At 42.6% G+C, this 19,566-nt stretch overlaps 1 protein-coding gene across 1 annotated transcript; it reads left to right on the top strand.

Moving 5' to 3' along the window:
* The first annotated feature begins 2,440 nt into the window (after nucleotides 1–2,440).
* Nucleotides 2,441–18,285, top strand: LOC138959823 (uncharacterized). The gene is made up of 10 exons (XM_070331456.1): nucleotides 2,441–2,729; nucleotides 3,563–4,374; nucleotides 5,313–5,420; nucleotides 5,866–5,954; nucleotides 6,656–6,726; nucleotides 7,516–7,593; nucleotides 8,237–8,350; nucleotides 9,133–9,171; nucleotides 10,545–10,649; nucleotides 10,909–18,285. The coding sequence occupies exons 2-10, from the start codon at nucleotides 4,091–4,093 to the stop codon at nucleotides 10,957–10,959; spliced, it is 939 nt and encodes a 312-aa protein (XP_070187557.1). The 5' UTR covers nucleotides 2,441–2,729; nucleotides 3,563–4,090; the 3' UTR covers nucleotides 10,960–18,285.
* The last annotated feature ends 1,281 nt before the right edge of the window (nucleotides 18,286–19,566 follow it).

The following is a 19,566-nucleotide window of genomic DNA, read 5'->3' as shown; positions in this document are numbered from 1 at the left end:
ATGGGGTGTTCCACTGTAGTGCAGGTCTATACAGAACATTTGAGATCTCTTTGTTCTTGACAGGGAAATAGCTCTGTCAGTAGCTGCGCTCGCTTCAAAACCAGTTGTCACTATCAGCGTGGGTTCGATCCCCACATTGGGCAAGGGATTTATTTCCCAGAGTCAACTTTGTGCAGACTCTCCTTGGTGTCCGAATGTGCACGATGAAGATCCCAAGTTCACAGCAAAAGTCTCACGGCTTGGAATACAGGCATGCAGGAAATGAAAAATAAAAATAAATGGGTAGAGCTGTACTGAATCAGTGTATGGCAGCTGGCTTTCCCCAGTGGCAGTGAGAAAGCATCCCGACTCTCTATGAGGGTAACTATAAGTACCTTAACACCATCAGATTCATTCTTAGATTCCAATTGGGTCGTCCACGACTTGCAACATCCGTGTAGTTCAATGTACAGACTAGAAGCCCACTGGCACCATCTCCCCTCCAAATTCAACCCGGAATGCCAAATTGCATCATAGTTTTAGACGCTGCGCTGTGTTACATTGTGTATGTTGGTTTTGTTAATAAGATTAGATGTTACATTGTGTGTGTTCATTTTGTTAATACAAGTGTAACTGTATGTGTTGGTTTTGTCAATAAGATGTTACATTGTGTGTGTTGCTTGTGTTCATGAAGGGTTGCAATTATATTGTGTGTTTTGTTTGTGTGAATAAAATGAGGTCAATATTACATGTTTTTATTAACACAAACAACATACAGAATGTAACATTTTATGAACACAACCAACACACACAATGAAGCCCTTTAAGTTTAACACAGCCAAAACAAACAATAATTGTTATTATGTTGTTTAAGTGAATAAAATGTAACATTGTGTATGTTGTTTTAGTGAAGAAAATGTAACATTGTGTGTTGCAGTGGTCCGGCCGGAAGGGGTCAAGGCGGATTATGTGGTGAAGAAGATGTACAACTAGCCAGCACCCACAGCTGTGACGTTTACCTGTGTACATGTACTTTCTTTCGACTGTTGGAACGATTTAGTGTGTTAGTGTGTGAATCTGTAAATAAAGCTGTGTTAACACTGAGACTGGTATAGTGTTGACCTTTCTTTGGTGTGTGTGTTGTGTCTATGTGTGTGTGTGTTTATTTCATTTTATTCAGTTTGCTGACGCTGTCATGTCTTGCTGGGACAGAGAGGTACAGGACCCCCCTTTTTAAGACCCCTTCATTTAAGACCTGCTTTTTCAAGGCTTGATTTTTCAGATCTTCTGTTTACAACGTTTGTATATTTGCCCCAATTATTAAAACTCACTCCTTTTTAAGACCAGATTTTTTGAAGTCTTAAAAAAGGGGGTTCCACTGTACCCGGTGCAAGGTGAAGCTACCTGCCACGTCAGGCCCCTCCAATGAGAGGACACCTCTGAATAATTAAGGGACACGGATACAGCTGCCTGCACACCATACAAATACAGTGCTACCTACCTCGTCAGACTCCTCCAATGAGAGAATACCTCCAAGTAAAGGCCACAGACACAGCTGCCTGCACAGCATACACATTTAGTGCTACCTACCTCGTCAGACCCCTCCAATGAGAGGACACCTCTGAATGAAGGCCAGACAGCTGCCTGCACAGCATACACATACAGCAGTACCTGCCATGTCAGAACCCTTGAATGAGAGGACACCTCTGAATAAAAAACCCAGACATACAGCTGCCAGCACAGCATACAGCGCTACCTGCCATGTCAGACCCCTACAATGAGAGGACACCTCCCAGTTTGGGATGCCTGCAGTCCCTGGGTCTTTTTGACCAAAATATGCCTTTGATGACAGGCCACCTGCAACATAGGGACACTTTTAGATGCCAGGCAGGTGTCCTTTCATTTCCAGGTACCACTGTACGTGCCACCTTGCATTAAATTAACAAAGGTAAAGAGAATATTGTGGGTAGTCTTTAGATCAACATGTATTGAACATACATGAAGGACCTGTAGATACACTACGTAGTACTATAGGCTGAATGTGAAATAATTATGTAAGTCTATTTAAATCTTCTTAAAATGGAATGTCCTGTATAACTTTTAAATAGAAAGACACTGCTGCTTGGCTGTTTTCTATCGTTGTTTGTTTGTTTGTTGTTTTTGCTTGTTATTGTTTTTGTGTGGGATTTGTATGGGGGGGTGGGGGAGAAGATAATAATAATAAACTCAAAATAATATTTTTGCTCTGCTTATATATTATAATTGAAATTGCAAAAATGTGTGTCGGCATGTAACAAAATTGAAAAGCGCAAGTACATATAGCGTGTATTTTCAGTCAGTGGTAGTAGCCTATGCCCCCTGCAGCGGACGGAAGAAAACGGCCCGGAGGTCACAGCGACCACTGACACCGGAAATAGAGCAGACGAATTATCTCAAGTGCAGCAGACGATAATATTTTTGGAGTGTTGTACCTGCTCGCAAAGCAAATGCTATCATTGTGGCAGCTGTACAGCGACTCATCCACACAGAGATGTGTATGACAACACTCATCTATGATCCACAGTGCCATCGCTGATGATGAAGAGTTGCTACACTCGGAGCTGCCCGCCAGTGCCTTGACATGATGTGGTCATGTTGTTAATTTGATGCCGTCGTGTGATCGATACCAGCATCTCACCGGAAGCTGCCTTGGAATCTGTGGCCGGGAGATGCAGACGCTGAAAGATGGTGTTCTTTGATGGTCAGCTGAGGTAAGGGAAGCAGGACAATAACTGCTAGCCATAGACCGGTCAACACGGAGATTGAATGCTTTGTGTTTGTTCTGCCCTCGTCAATGCTCGTCAACTATTGACAGCGGTACGCAGGCATTAGTCAGTGTGGTTGGTTACAGCACAGGCGGAAGGTATCGTCCACTGGACTACTAGTACTACCATCACTCTTTCTGTGATAGTAGTAGTCCAGTGGACGATACCTTCCGCCTGTGGTTACAGCAGCAGAGGGCCATTCCATTATGACTGGTGACCAAAGCAAGGATTGCTCTCTGCGGAAAAAGATAGAACGATCGAGTACAGTGTATCTATAGGTCGCTTGTGACCGGGTACCATACTGTTGTCATCTCTTCAAGCACACGCTGATGCCTCATACATGTACTTGCATATATTTATATTATGGTGTGTGGGATTTTCAGGTTCATGGTCTCCAGCGCTCTCCAGGCCTGTTAGTGTTACTAGCTGATGCAATGGATGCAAACTGGTTTCATTGATCTATCATGGTCAAACACATTTTTAGCACTGATGTCAGCATTTATTCAAAATATAAGAGTCTTGAAGCTCAACTGAACAAATTTATGATCAATTTGTAATCAAAACCTTATGTTGAAATATGAGAATTAAATCTCAGTTGCACCTTTCTTGTTGTTGACTTTTGATGATGAGCTGCCAAAATCCACATATTACAGCTAGGAGAGAATGCAGCACAGACTTACATTTTGAGAATAAAATGACATGTTTTGCTCTTGAGGGAAATCTAATGTTAAATGTTTAAGTACATGTTTGAGGCTGTCACATATTTTTTTCTGTTGCAGAATTATTTTGACTCACCTGTCCCTCCATACAGAGTGAAGAGTGACACTACGGACACAGCTAAATGACTTTTGTGTTGACGACTACACTCAGAGCATAGTCCTGGTAGTGATATTTCAACGTCACCTGATGTGATATGTAGAATACACAATTAACACATTTCATACACTTCTAAGCTAAACTTGTATGTAATCACGGAATGGGACACATGGGCTGCGAAGTCTAGGCGACGATAACGCCAGTCCAACAACTACTATATTATACTACTACTAAACTGCCACAGGAAAATTATTTATCGTATCTTTATATATTCTTTCTTTGCCCAAGGTGAAGCCAGGTGACAATTAAAGAACCATTTTAATTTTCCTACAACATCGTTCACACTTATCCAGCATAGAAACTGTTATTGTGATGACCAGCTGACGTGAAAATGAATCACACAGGAACTGATGTCATAAGCAGTTGAGAGAAAAAGAGTGGTGATAAGAAGTGTTGTAGCGGTCAGTGTTGTAACCGACACAGCGGTCAGCATGATGAACCGGCCAGAATTGGACATGGACGCCATCATCACACAGCTGCTGTCGGTCAAGGACCAGCCTGGCAAGCAGGTCCAGCTGCCCGAGTCTCAGATCCGTCAGCTGTGTCAACTGTCGCGCGCCATCTTCCTGGAGCAGCCCATGCTGGTGGAGTTGGAGGCGCCGGTCAACATCTGCGGTGACATCCACGGCCAGTATAGCGACCTGTTGCGTCACTTCGACATGTGCGGCTACCCCCCGGCGTGTAACTACCTCTTTCTCGGCGACTATGTCGACAGGTGTGTTGTGTTTGCTGTGCGCTACACAGTGGCATCCTCCTTTTAAGTACCCCCAATTTAAGCCTTCTCCCTTTTTAAGATCTTGTGTTTTCAGATCTTTTGTTCTAAACCTTTGTGAGTATACCCCCATTTCAAGCCTCCCTCCTTTTAAGACCTGATTTTCTCAGAGTTTTAGACTTAGAGGTCTTTTGTTTGTTTGTTTGTTCGTTCATGGGCTGAAACTCCCACGACTTTTACGTGTATGACCGTTTTAACCCCGCCATTTAGGCAGCCATACGCCGCTTTCGGAGGAAGCATGCTGGGTATTTTCGTGTTTCTATAACCCACCGAACTCTGACATGGATTACAGGATCTTTTTCGTGCGCACTTGGTCTTGTGCTTGCGTGTACACACGGGGGTGTTCGGACACCGAGGAGAGTCTGCACACAAAGTTGACTCTGAGAAATAAATCTCTCGCCGAACGTGGGGACGAACTCACGCTGACAGCGGCCAACTGGATACAAATCCAGCGCGCTACCGACTGAGCTACATCCCCGCCCCAGGTCTTGTATAAAGGGAAGGAGTCTTATTGTGGAGGTAAAATCACATTCGTTTAGAACAGAAAATCAGGGTTTTACAGGGGGGGGGGGGGGGGGGGAAGGGGGGGGGTGCATAAAAAGGGGGGTTCCACTGTATTACAGAATCAGTCCTGTGGGATTGATGTATCATACTCATCATACTGAGAGAAGACACACATTGTGAGTTATGCGTGCTTTGTATTAATTTCTCGATGAGCATCATTAAAACTGTTTAGCATGTTCAGATGTAGCTTTTTATAATCTTGTCTTTTTTCCTTCATTTGAAGTTAAATTCTTGGTGCATTAATATCAGATGTGTTGCTTTAAGGTTCTGTTTTAAGATGAAGCGTTATACGTTTTACGGTCTTCTTTTTTCTACAGAGGTAAGCGATCTTTGGAGACGATATGTCTGGTGCTTGCCTACAAGATAAAATATCCCAACAACTTCTTCCTCCTGAGGGGGAACCATGAGTGTGCATCTATCAACAGGTCAGTGAAGTGATTATATATATAACTGTGTGTGTGTGTGTGTACAGGCTGATTCAGAAATGTTCTATTGATATGTTAGTTTTGAACTTCAGTCAATTGCTATGTTCGGGCCGGGACGGACACGGGTCAACTTTACGTGCAGACCCAGAAACGGAAGCCATGTCCCACCCCCGTGTCACCACAATGGCACGTAAAAGACCTCGGTCCTTCTGCCATAAGTGCAGATGGCTGATACCACCTTAACACGCATACACTTGTGTATCTCATCAAAAGCCGTGAGGGCGTAAAACTCGAATTATCATATAACCCTTAAGAACCGAAATATTTAGCCTGTATGACAGTAAGCATTCTCTCTTCTTTCAATTGCTATTTGTGTTTTGGATTTATGTGTAGTTGAGGTGTATTTTGTCTGGGGCATATTTGAATTCTCCCTTGCTGTGTGCAGAATCTATGGGTTTTACGACGAGTGTAAGCGACGCTACAACATCAAACTGTGGAAAACTTTCACCGACTGTTTCAACTGCCTGCCAATAGGTGAGAAATTGATCACTGTCTGTTTCAACTGTCTACCCATAGATGAGGTATTGATCACTTTCTCAGTGTGGGAAGTGGCAGGTGTCCTGTTCTTTTTCTGTCTTATGTTTTTTTCATCAAGTTTTCCCCTGCAGCCAACTGGCATTGATTAGTCAGGATGATTCAGGTGCACTTGGCTGGACTCTTATCTGTATGTGATATCATGATATTACCTTACCTCGGCAGAGCTGTGTTGTTTTATTCAGTTTCATTCTGTAACTGACATCATGAGTACTTTTGTTTCAGTCTGGGAAGTTCTCATGAATATTGATGAAGTCCATCGGCTCAAAGCAAAGCACTGTTATTTTCTGACAGTGTCAACAGTCGCTGTATAGAAAGAAGAAATACAGTAAAAACACCCAATGCTGTGTTCTAAACAATTCACCCAGTCTATTTCTCTATGCCAAAAAAAAAGGGTAAAAAAGAAGTGATCGGAATGCTCTGACCTCATGCAGACTTTAAGTCTATTTTCTGATCTGGGACCATGTACTGTAATTTGTTCATTTACACATCTATTTCAAAAGCTTTAAACAGCCTGACCACCCTCCCTCCCCCCCCCCTCCCCTCCCCCTCCCCTACTCACACATGTAAACTCTTTGTTTTTTTACATCTGAATATTCCATTAAGAAATGTTAATATTTTGACGTCATGTTTGTTTCCAGCGGCCCTGGTGGAGGGTACGATATTCTGTATGCACGGCGGACTGTCACCCGACCTCAACAACATGGATCAGGTAATTCTTTCAATCACCTCCCACCCCCCCCCCCCTCCCCCTCAATACCCTTTCCCAACCCTTCCCTCATTTCTTTCTTTACTTCACGGGCACCCACACTCTCTTGTTTCATTTCATGTTTTTGCAATCTGGAACCTGTGTTTCTTTACCAGAATAGGACACCAACAACTGCACCTAAGTGTCCAAACTAGTCCATGGAATCGTGTTCATGTTGAAATGTTCATGTTTCTGGAGAGTACATTTTTATTGATCTTTAAGTTTAACACAGGTAACTTCAAAAGCTGTAAGGTGGGTAGTGTACTGGAAGTGTTAGTCCTAGACACAGAAAACAATAGATCTGTTCTACCTGGATTCAAAATATATTCCGGTCAAAATATCCTGGCCGCAAAATATTGTTGTGTCAAAGCTTGTCAAAACTATCAGACATTGGACCTGTCTGGAGTCAGAACAATGTGTCAGTTCAAAAAGGTAAGTGTAAATGACTAAAGACTGAGGTCTGGGAACAGCACTGTACTGGTTTTAGTTATTTGATGTCTGTGACTCACCCCCCTGCTTCACCCACATTGAAAACTCACTCCCTTTTAAGACCCTGTTTTCCCAGGTATTCTATTCATAACCTCTGTAAATTTACCCCCATTTTAAGACTCCCTCCTTTTTAAGACCTTCTTCCACTGTACTGACCTCATAAGTTGTCCATTAGTTGGCTAACAGCAGTTTGGTGTCAAACATGGTGACCGGAGTATAGTATTCCACAGCTTCCGACGACAAGAGTTCATTGTATGTGTGCAGTTGCGCGACATAGAGCGGCCACTGGACGTACCGGACCATGGCTTGATATGTGACCTGCTGTGGTCCGACCCTGACGACGTAAGTCTTTACAAATTATGTCATTGGCTATCATTTGAATGAATGACAACCAATCAAAATAGTTAGAAAGAGCGCAAACGACAACATCACGTGATAGATCGGTCGTCGCCATCTTGGCATTGTGTGCCTGAGGTCTCTTGTATTTGTACATCAAGTTTGAAGTTCGAGTTAGAATGGTATCCTGTGAATTCCCGCGTGTCTTTTGGACTGAAGCATGAAGACACACACATCGTGTCAGAAGTGGGATGCAGGGCTGTATGTGGCTCGATAGGCTGTCTTTGACAACATGTGTCGTTTGTTTTGGAGTGAGTGTGTGTACTGTGTCATCTGCAGCTGTGCTGATAATTACTCTGTAGACGGCATAAATATAATGACATGCTGAATGTTGGTTCTTGCAGAGTAATATGAGAATTTATTGCAGTTGCATTTCTCAGTCTGTGTTAAATATTGTGGTCTGAAGAGGATTGGTGGGGAGAGTTTGGCATATGTTACCTGAGGGCTTCAGATTTGAATTCTGTCAGTGATTTTTCAATGCAGTCTTTGAATTGAATGAAATTGGCTGCTTCAGGCAGTGGAGAGGTTCATTATTACATTGACTGGTCTGTACTGTTCTGCAAAGATTTGATATTACTTGGACTTGCAGGACATCACAGGGTGGGGGGAGAATGACCGGGGAGTGTCCTACACGTTTGGTGGCGACGTGGTCAAGGAGGTTCTACGCAAGTTCGACTGCAGTCTCATCATCAGGGCGCACCAGGTGTGTTGGTCAATTTTACATCACGAACAGAACTCTACAATTGACAGGTGTCTAGCCGGCAACGTAGAAGAAACATTGAGCTACGATAAATAGCTTGCACTCTTCGCCGCAGACAACTCTGTAGAGCGTGCTAAGAAGGGAGACTCCTGTGTCACATCAACTTTTGACTAAAATGTTTAAAGATAGACCAGGAATCGAGACAGGGTGATGGTGTGTGCTTGTGTAGGGCAATTCCAGGAAAACTACCGGACAGATCTTTATGAAACTTTACATGGCAGTTCTTCCAGATAATACCCCAAAACAATTTTTAAAATTGTAATACAGTTTTTGATGTGATATCGGGCTTTTTGCAAAAGACGAGGCCACACTGTGCTGACCTTTCTTAATGCAAAATGATGGACACTTTCGTCTAACATGGCTAGCTCAGTCCGGACTGTGGGATTGAATTTCATTTTCAGCTTGGAAATTTAATAATTAATTATTAGTTTGTTCATTAAAGTTATTAAAATCGATTTTTCACAAACAGATTTTAAAATGATTACATTGTATTCCGGATCATTTCCTGAATCCAAAAAATATAGTTATCATATGTATACTCTGAAAAGAATTAAAATTAGTTTATGCAAATTAGGTCTTATGTCGGCATGCTTCGTCAATACCAGCTGGACCCGGCTCGGTTTACGGGGTTTGGTTAGCCAGGGTTTAGTAGTCTTGTCTCTTGATGACTGATTCCGTATTTGGATTATGATTGATCAAGTGTAACTGTTCTGTTCTGTTTGCAGGTTGTTGAGGACGGATACCAGTTCTTTGAAAAGCGCAAGGTAAGCACATTTGCTTCAGTTGTCTGTTGCAGGGCGGGGATGTAGCTCAGTCGGTAGCGCGCTGGATTTGTGTCCAGTTGGCCGCTGTCAGCGTGAGTTCGTCCCCACGTTCGGCGAGAGATTTATTTCTCAGAGTCAACTTTGTGTGCAGACTCTCTTATGTGTCCGAACACCCCGTGTGTACACGCAAGCACAAGACCAAGTACGCACGAAAAAGATCCTGTAATCCATGTCAGAGTTCGGTGGGTTATAGAAACACGAAAATACCCAGCATGCTTCCTCCGAAAACGGCGTATGGCTGCCTAAATGGCGGGGTAAAAAACGGTCATACACGTAAAATTCCACTCGTGCGAAAAAAACACACGAGTGTATGTGGGAGTTTCAGCCCACAAACGCAGAAGAAGAAGAAGAAGTTGTCTGTTGCTGTACTCTTTCCCCACTGAAAACTAAAAGCCTTCTCCCGCACTAACCTGTGAGCAGTTTGAGATGTCTGGTGCAATTAATGCAAGGCAATCGCCAGCCTGTACAAAACATGGGGGGGTTATGGAGGTGCATTGTGTGCCTTATGCTGAACAGTTCCAAAAGAGGGGAATGCTTGAGAGAAAGAGTTGATCTGATGTGAAGTACAGTGGAACCCCCTTTTAAGACCCCCTGATTAAACTTAGACTCACTCCCTTATGACCATGTTTTGACATGTGTGTGTTGTTTTATCATGCATCGCACAATACTGGTCATTGCTGAGTATTTTAAACCGATAACACAACTGAACTGGGTACATTATGTGAGAATATTTATAAAAATAACAGTGTTCATGCAATACAGTGGAACCCCTGTTTTAAAACCTTAGAAAATCAGGTCTTTAAAAAGGGGGTGGGGGGTCTTAAAATGGGAGTCCATTAATAGATAGAGGTTATAAACAAAAGGTCTAAGAAAATGGGAGTTTATTAATAGATAGAGGTTATGAACAAAAGGTCTAAGAAAATGGGAGTTTATTAATAGATAGAGGTTATGAACAAAAGGTCTAAGAAAATGGGAGTTTATTAATAGATAGAGGTTATGAACAAATTTAAAGGTCTAAGAAAATGGGAGTCCATTAATAGATAGAGGTTATGAACAAAAGGTCTAAGAAAATGAGAGTCCATTAATAGGTAGAGGTTATGAACAAAAGGTCTAAGAAAATGGGAGTCCATTAATAGATAGAGGTTATGAACAAAAGGTCTAAGAAAATGGGAGTCCATTAATAGATAGAGGTTATGAACAAAAGGTCTAAGAAAATATGGTCTTAAAATGGAGAAAGTTTTAAATTGGGGGGGGGGGGGGGTGTTTTAAAAGGGGGTTCTACTGTACTGAGACCATGTTTGTTTATCCCCCAGCTGGTGACCCTATTCAGCGCCCCAAACTACTGCGGGGAGTTTGACAACGCTGCCGCCGTCATGATCGTCACCGCTGACCTCACCTGTTCCTTCAAGATTCTGCCTGTAAGTTGACCTCTCTTACCTGTAGGTTGACCTATCTTACCTGTAGGTTGACCTTTCTTGCCTTTAGATTGACCTCTCTTACCTGTAGGTTGACCTCTCTTACCTGTAAGTTGACCTCTAACCTGTAAATTGACGTTCTTTTACCTGAAAGTTGAAGTTCTCTTGTATTGGTTCATTGATCACTAAATCAAAATGATTGTACAGTCGTTCATTGATAAATCAAACCATTGACTTTTCGATTTGTTTTATTTTGTTGCAGCCTGAGAAAGGAAAGAAAGTTGTGGTGCATGGCAAGAACAGCAAGAAGTGACAGGGGTCTGGACTAGCTGTCGTCTTCACAAGCCCTACACATACTACAATCTTCACACGCCTAGAGCTGCATGCAGTGATAGGGGTCCAGACTAGCCTGTCGTCTTCACAAGCCCTACACATAATACAATCTTCACACGCCTAGAGCTGCATGCAGTGATAAGGGTCCAGACTAGCCTGTCGTCTTCACAAGCCCTACACATAATACAATCTTCACACGCCTAGAACTGCATGCAGTGATAGGGGTCCAGACTAGCCTGTCGTCTTCACAAGCCCTACACATACTACAATCTTCACACGCCTAGAGCTGCATGCAGTGATAGGGGTCCAGACTAGCCTGTCGTCTTCACACGCCCTACACATACTACAATCTTCACACACCTACAGCTGCATGCAGTGATAGGGGTCCGGACTAGCCTGTCGTCTTCACACGCCCTACACATAATACAATCTTCACACGCCTAGAGCTGCATGCAGTGATAGGGGTCCAGACTAGCCTGTCGTCTTCACAAGCCCTACACATAATACAATCTTCACACGCCTAGAACTGCATGCAGTGATAGGGGTCCAGACTAGCCTGTCGTCTTCACAAGCCCTACACATACTACAATCTTCACACGCCTAGAGCTGCATGCAGTGATAGGGGTCCAGACTAGCCTGTCGTCTTCACACGCCCTACACATACTACAATCTTCACACACCTACAGCTGCATGCAGTGATAGGGGTCCGGACTACACGCCCTACACATAATACAATCTTCACACGCCTAGAGCTGCATGCAGTGATAGGGGTCCAGACTAGCCTGTCGTCTTCACAAGCCCTACACATACTACAATCTTCACACGCCCAGAGCTGCAAGCAGTGATAGGGGTCCAGACTAGCCTGTCGTCTTCACACGCCCTACACATACTACAATCTTCACACGCCTAGAGCTGCATGCAGTGATAGGGGTCCGGACTAGCCTGTTGTCTTCACACGCCCTACACATACTACAATCTTCACACGCCTAGAGCTGCATGCAGTGATAGGGGTCCAGACTAGTCTGTCGTCTTCACACGCCCTACACATACTACAATCTTCACACGCCTAGAGCTGCATGCAGTGATAGGGGTCTGGACTAGCCTGTTGTCTTCCCACGCCCTACACAGACTACAATCTTCACACACCTAGAGCTGCACGCAGTGATAGGGGTCCGGACTAGCCTGTTGTCTTCACACGCCCTACACATAATACAATCTTCACACGCCTAGAGCTGCATGCAGTGATAGGGGTCCGGACTAGCCTGTTGTCTTCACACACCCTACACTTACTACAATCTTCACACACCTAGAGCTGCATGCAGTGATAGGGGTCTGGACTAGCCTGTCGTCTTCACAAGCCCTACACATACTACAATCTTCACACACCTAGAGCTGCATGCAGTGATAGGGGTCCGGACTAGCCTGTTGTCTTCACACGCCCTACACATACTACAATCTTCACACACCTAGAGCTGCATGCAGTGATAGGGGTCTGGACTAGCCTGTTGTCTTCACACGCCCTACACAGACTACAATCTTTACAAACCTAGAGCTGCATGCAGAGAGCCTTCATTCTTTAAACGCATGACCCTGTCTGTTCATAACTCCTCTCACATTTATAACTATGTCAGCAGAAGGGCTGCTGGTGAAGCACTGGGGTTATTGAGTCGGTTATGTGTGTCGAAGCATCCGTGCAGTGACATTGCAGTCTAGAGCTTCAACAAGCTGATCCGACTAAGAAGCTATATGTTTTGTTGCTCTGCATCTACTTAATATTCACAGTCACCCAAGAGCTCTGACACACTCACAGACAAATCTGACAAGGGAGCTCACCCTTTAGGACTTTTCTTTCAAGCATCATCCGCCCTTTGTGTATTTATAACTGTGTTGGTCAACTTGGTTTGAATGTGCGTTAAGATTTCATTGCTTGTTACAGAAGGCTCACAGACCCTTGCAATTGAATGTGTTACTTGTTACCTAATATTGACACCTATGTTAATTAGTGTTACTTAATGTTGGCTGTGATTTTTGTACTAAAGACTTCAGTACAAATTAAGTGAGGAAGACTGCGCCTGTCTTATTGAAATCTTAGCGACAGATTCTTGTTGGTATGCGCTGTGCAAATGGCGTGAGTGTATATAACATGTTGTATTGTTACATTTCTAATGCTCACACTCTGTTACCTGTGGAATGTGGCGTGGCAGCTGTGTCAGAAAAAGTACACAGTAAAAGCGGAGTGTGTAGTGTGTTCCGTGCTGTGCAATGTTGGTACAGGAAACAGAACAGACCAACATGAGGCGAACTTGTTCCCTCAGACCAAAGTTTTATGGTTTCCTAAAGTGAGGAAAGCTCAAATAACTGTTGGATATTCTGATGTAGGATGTCATCCCTGTTATAGTCAGTGTGTAAGGTATAGGTAAAGTACTGTCCAACCTATTGCTTATTTCATCTCTGTAGGTGACTTTGTAACAAGACGACAATGAAACATCGTTTAGTCCTATGTGATTTACATGACAGAGCTTTATGTAGTGCAGTTTCTCCAGGCATCATAAGTGAATTCTGACGGGCGCAGTGGCGGGCAGGTAAGACGTCAGCCTCTTAATCGGAAGGTCGTGAGTTCGAATCCCGGCCGCGGCCGCCTGGTGAGTGGAGATTTTTTTGATCTCCCAGGTCAACTTATGTGCAGACCTGGTAGTGCCTTATCCCCCTTCATGTGTACACGCAAGCACACAACCAAGTGCGCACAGAAAAGACCCTGTGATCCATGTCAGAGTTCGGTGGGTTATAGAAACACGAAAATACTCAGCATGCTTCCCCCGAAATCGGCGTATGCTGCCTGAATGGCAGGGTAAAAACCAGGGTTCGTACAGGTCATGGAAAACCTGGAAAGTCATGGAATTTGATTTTTAATTTTCCAGGCCTGGAAAGTCATGGAATTTCAATTCAAGTCATGGAAAGTCATGGAATTTAACAAAAATAATAAAGAAAAAAAACTAACCTTTAGCACGCCAGCGGCGATTTTCGTTGCCCAGCCATTCCCTGATTTGTGTCGCCAGCACAAGGCTTGTTCGTATGACCAACTTCTCGTTCGTATTTGCATACGAGAATAACGGTATTTTTAACGGCACTTGAGCCAAAGCGAGGCTCACTTCCTTCCGTTATCTCGTCGTGTCGTCTACGCTGCATTTGAGTCGGTTTCGTCGAAATTTTCTGCTTTTGTTTTTGCATCGATAAAGTACTTTAGCACTTCGACAAGCAAGATGGAGGATGATGAGTTTGAAACTTTCTTTCGAGTTGTTTCTTGACAACAAAAAGTATGCGGAATTGGAACGAATTACCGAGGAAGATCTTCGCAATGAACTGTGTATCGCGGTGAAAAAAATGACAGTTCGTGACGGTTACGAAACGGAATTTACAAAAGTGCAGATGGATACAAACAGTGGCTGGTCCAGTTTAGTGAAATGACAGGACCAGCAAACATTACCGATAATCTGACTACGTAGCAAATGCTTGACTTGCTTGCCGAAGAGACACTGCGTAGAAACTGACTCAAATTCAGTGCAAAGCAAGCCAGTGTCAAAACTGGCAGTGACAAGACGTAAAAAGTTTGCGTGTTCGGAAATGGCGACCTGTGGATCTAGTCATGGAAAATGTTATTGAGGCTCATGGAAAGTCGTGGAAAAGTCATGGAATTTTGTTTCTAAAAACCAGTGGGGACCCTGAAAAACGGTCATACACGTAAAAACCCACTCATGCAAAAACATGAGTGAACGTGGGAGTTTCAGCCCATGAACGAAGAAGAAGATAAGAGAATTCTTACTGCTGCAGTTCAGCACTACTGATTCATTTTCCAAAGTATTTTATCAAATGCCAAAGTGTGGATGACACATGTTATTTGTATCTGTGTGGGAGATCTCTTTAAAAATGTATAATTCCTGCATTTATATTTTACTTATGTAAACATTTTGTAGTAATGATAACAATGTTCACTTCTTAATCGTCTTTCTCGCCAGAGCTCGTGGTAATTTAAAACAAGTCGCGTAAGGCGAAATTACTACATTCAGTCAAGCTGTCGAACTCACGGGATGAAACTGAACGCACTGTATTTTTTTACAAGACAGTACAGCTTCGTCAATCCCCGCGAAAAGGATATCGCTCACTTCCCACGTGCAAAACGTAGTGATATTGACACGCCAGATTAGCGCGGTAGCGTATTGTATTAAGCAGGAAAGCGCGCTTTTCTGTATTCTTCTTAACTTTCTGAGCTTGTTTTGAATACAACCTATCATATCTATATGTTTTTGGAATCAAGAAATGATAAAGAATAAGATGAACTCATTTTTGGATCGATTTCTTAAATTTTAATCGTAAGACTAATTAATCTATTTTCGTTAATTGTGATCACATTTTTAAGAGTAAACATGACATATGTATATATTTTTAGATTCAGAATGTGATGAAGAATACGATGCAATCAATTTTAAATCTGTTTGCGAAAAATCGATTTTAATGACAACTTTAATTAGCTTCTTCTTCTGTTCTTCTGCGTTCGTGGGCTGAAACTCCCACGTACACTCGTGTTTTTTGCACGAGTGGAATTTTACGTGTATGACCGTTTTTTGCCATTTAGGCAGCCATACGCTGTTTTCGGAAGAAGCATGCTGGGTATTTTCGTGTTTCTATAACCCACCGAACTCTGACATGAATTACAGGATCTTTTTCGTGCGCACTTGGTCTTGTGCTTGCGTGTACACACGGGGGTGTTCGGACACCGAGGAGAGTCTGCACACAAAGTTGACTCTGAGAAATAAATCTCTCGCCGAACGCGTTACCACTTTAATTAGCAAACTCATGAATTAAATTTTAAGCTCCCAAGCTGAAATGCAATACCAAAGTCCGGGCTTCGTCGAAGATTACTTGACCAAAATTTCAACCAAGTGACAGTGCCGCCTGAACTTTCACAAAAAGCCGGATATGACGTCATCAAAGACATTTATCAAAAATATGAAAAAAACGTCTGGAGATACCATACTCAGGATCTCTCATGTCAACTTTCATGAAGATCGGTCCAATAGTTTTCTCTGAATCGCTCTACACACACACACACACACACACATACACCACGACCCTCGTCTCGATTCCCCCTCCACGTTAAAACATTTAGTCAAAACTTGACTAAATGTAAAAAGAAGGTTTCTAACGCATGAAACAGTGCTATGCACTAGATTGATAGAATGGTTTCAGTGAAATATGTTTCTCTTGCATTAGTTTTAAGCATATCAATCCCCCCCCCCCCCCCCCCCCCCCCCCCGCGGGTTAGGGGGAAGAATTTACCCGATGCTCCCCAGCATGTCGTAAGAGGCGACTAACGAATTCTGTTTCTCCTTTTACCCTTGTTAAGTGTTTCTTGTATAGAATATAGTCAATTTTTGTAAAGATTTTAGTCAAGCAGTATGTAAGAAATGTTAAGTCCTTTGTACTGGAAACTTGCATTCTCCCAGTAAGGTAATACATTGTACTACGTTGCAAGCCCCTGGAGCAAATTTTTGATTAGTGCTTTTGTGAACAAGAAACAATTGACAAGTGGCTCTATCCCATCTCCCCCCTTTCCCCGTCGCGATATAACCTTCGTGGTTGAAAACGACGTCAAACACCAAATAAAGAAAGAATTGTTGACGATGGTGGCTTTACCAGTGAATCTGATCATGAATAAGTTGCAAGTTCATGCTGAATTTTGTATGTGACTTAATTTAGATTTTGTTCTCAAACCTGTGAATTTGATTCAGTCTGAAGGTTTAATAGAATTATATCATGGTAGTTGCTTTAACTCTTTGTTGTGTACAAATGTGGATACATGTATTTGACTTTTTACATGTGTGTATATCAGAAAATATTTTAAGAGCGCTCTGTTGATGTTACAGTGTTCCTACTTTTGTGCAATACCGTTGATTGTGCAGCTAAATATTCTGGTTTATTAAATCCAATACACGCTATACATTCATCCACTACTCACTGGATTTTCATCCAAAACTTGCCAGATTTTCACTTTTTATTGCTACTGACTGTTGTACTACGATTTCCCCTAACAGGGACTAGGCGATATATAGTGATACCTGAAATGTGAGGACACCTCCCATGAAAAGACACCTTCTGTTGTCCCTTTGTCTGTTATATCTTTACCTTAAAGGCACAGTAACCCTCCCGTAAACCATCACAGATACTGTCAGGCTTTTACACAAAGTACAAACACCCTTTCATTTAAACACTCACCGCTTGAGAACATCCTAGGTGCCCTACGTAAAGAGTGAGACATTTTCAAAGAATTTATTTTTGCGTGGTTTATCTTACCCCTGAGCCGTCGTGAACCCGTGTGATCCAGTTTCCTTTTTTTCACAATGTAGTCGTCAGTTTGTGATTTCAATGCGACTCGCAGTAAACTTATCTGCAAATAGCACGTTATTATGTACCTCTGAATCTAAACACAACAAACGGCTGCGATTCACACAAACTTTAGCGATGGCTTTTGACTGTTCAGAGGAACTGGTGATAGGCATAACCGCCGTCTGCTACAAGAACCATGACCTTGTGTGACCCTGCTTCTGGGCTTTTCTTTTTTTAAACTTTCAAAACTTCGAATTGTACTGATCTTGTCTTGATGAAAAAAGAATTCAAAAAAATGCACCGTCCGATTGTCGCAAAATTAATGTTCTGGAAATTGCTCGCTCTTTACGTAGGGCACCTAGGATGTTCTCAAGCGGTGAGTGTTTAAATGAAAGGGTGTTTGTACTGTGTGTAAAAGCCTGACAGTATCTGTGATGGTTTACGGGAGGCGTACTGTGCCTTTAATTAATATATTTCATTTCTTACGTTCATTTTTCCCTCGGAATAGTCATTTTGCCATCATCCTAATTTTGGCCTGTGCTACTGCATGTGTCTGTCAGTGTCCGTGCTGCATGTACTTCTGACAACTGACTGTGGATGCCATTGTAAGTCTGTCATGTTCAGTTAGTGCTACATTGGAGAAGTAAGGGTTGTTTACAACTTTCATGTTAAGTTAGTGCTACATTGGAGAACTGGGTGTTGAGAACTTTCATATTAAGTTAGTCTTCTTTTGGAAAACTAGGTCTTGTTTTTAACTTTCAGTGTTACTTTTCTGTGTTATCATTTCAACATTAAATGGCACGCCAGTGTTGTTAAGAGCCATTGCTAGGGAGTCTGCTTCTTTGTGATCAGTTATTGTAACACGCAACTCCTGGCAAAGTGTGTGGCAGAATATTGGTGACTGAAATAAAAGTTTTGGACCAAACTGCCTTGAAGTGTGTGGGAGCTGATTGTGTGAGTGTGTCAGTTTTCATACAATCAGTGATTGAAGTGTGTGGGAGCTGATTGTGTGAGTGTGTCTGTTTTCATACAATCAGTGATTGAAGTGTGTGGGAGCTGATTGTGTGAGTGTGTCAGTTTTCATACAATCAGTGATTGAAGTGTGTCGGAGCTGATTATGTGAGTGTGTCAGTTTTCATACAATCAGTGATTGAAGTGTGTGGGAGCTGATTGTGTGAGTGTGTCAGTTTTCATACAATCAGTGATTGAAGTGTGTGGGAGCTGATTGTGTGAGTGTGTCAGTTTTCATACAATCAGTGATTGAAGTGTGTGGGAGCTGATTGTGTGAGTGTGTCAGTTTTCATACAATCAGTGATAGAAGTGTGTTGGAGATGATTGTGTGAGTTTGTCAGTTTTCATACAATCAGTGATTGAAGTGTGTGGGAGCTGATTGTGTGAGTGTGTCAGTTTTCATACAATCAGTGATTGAAGTGTGTCGGAGATGATTGTGTGAGTGTGTCCGTTTTCCTACAATCAGTGATTGAAGTGTGTCAGAGCTGATTGTGTGAGTGTGTCCGTTTTCCTACAATCAGTGACTAGCACAAAAACCATTTTTATCCTACATACGTGAGAGAGATACCCGTGAGATAAAAATCGTTCAAATCACACGTGTGTATATCATGTAAATGAGGTCAACCGGAAGGTCATGCTATGTAAATTAGTAATTACATATTCATGAAGAACTACTTTTGCAACAAAATGGCAACTGCCACGAAACCGATTTGTCAACACTGAAAGAATTTTTGAGTGATGAGCTGTTCGAAGACATGTTTGGTGATGACGCGAATGACGAAGTCGATGAAGAAAAAAGCGAGTCATCCATGATTTATGATTTTTCTCCAATAGACTCATTCGTTCAGACAAACAAGAACAAGAACACTCTCCGAAAAACGGTTTACGATAATATACGTCGCCTATCGACGTTTATGGCGAAACACGGGGACAAAAGAAACATTAGCACCATCCAACCACAAAAATTATGCAAAATTCTCTGCTCTCTTTTCATGAGTTTGAAAAAACCGGATGGCAAAGAGTATGAACCATCCCCACGCTGAGGGGCCTTCTCAGCAGCATCAGCGACAGTTGAAGTCTAAAAAGTACTGTGCACCCGTTATAGACGGCCCCGAATTTGCACTTGTAACTGAGAGAAGTCGTGAAGACAAAGCAGAAGATTGTTAAACAGGAAGGTTGTGGCAACTTACCTAAC

The sequence above is a fragment of the Littorina saxatilis genome, linkage group LG2 (genome assembly GCF_037325665.1).
Source record: "Littorina saxatilis isolate snail1 linkage group LG2, US_GU_Lsax_2.0, whole genome shotgun sequence".
Taxonomy (NCBI): domain Eukaryota; kingdom Metazoa; phylum Mollusca; class Gastropoda; order Littorinimorpha; family Littorinidae; genus Littorina; species Littorina saxatilis.
Note: the sequence above shows the minus strand (reverse complement) of the source record. Positions and strands in the feature narration are given on the sequence as shown.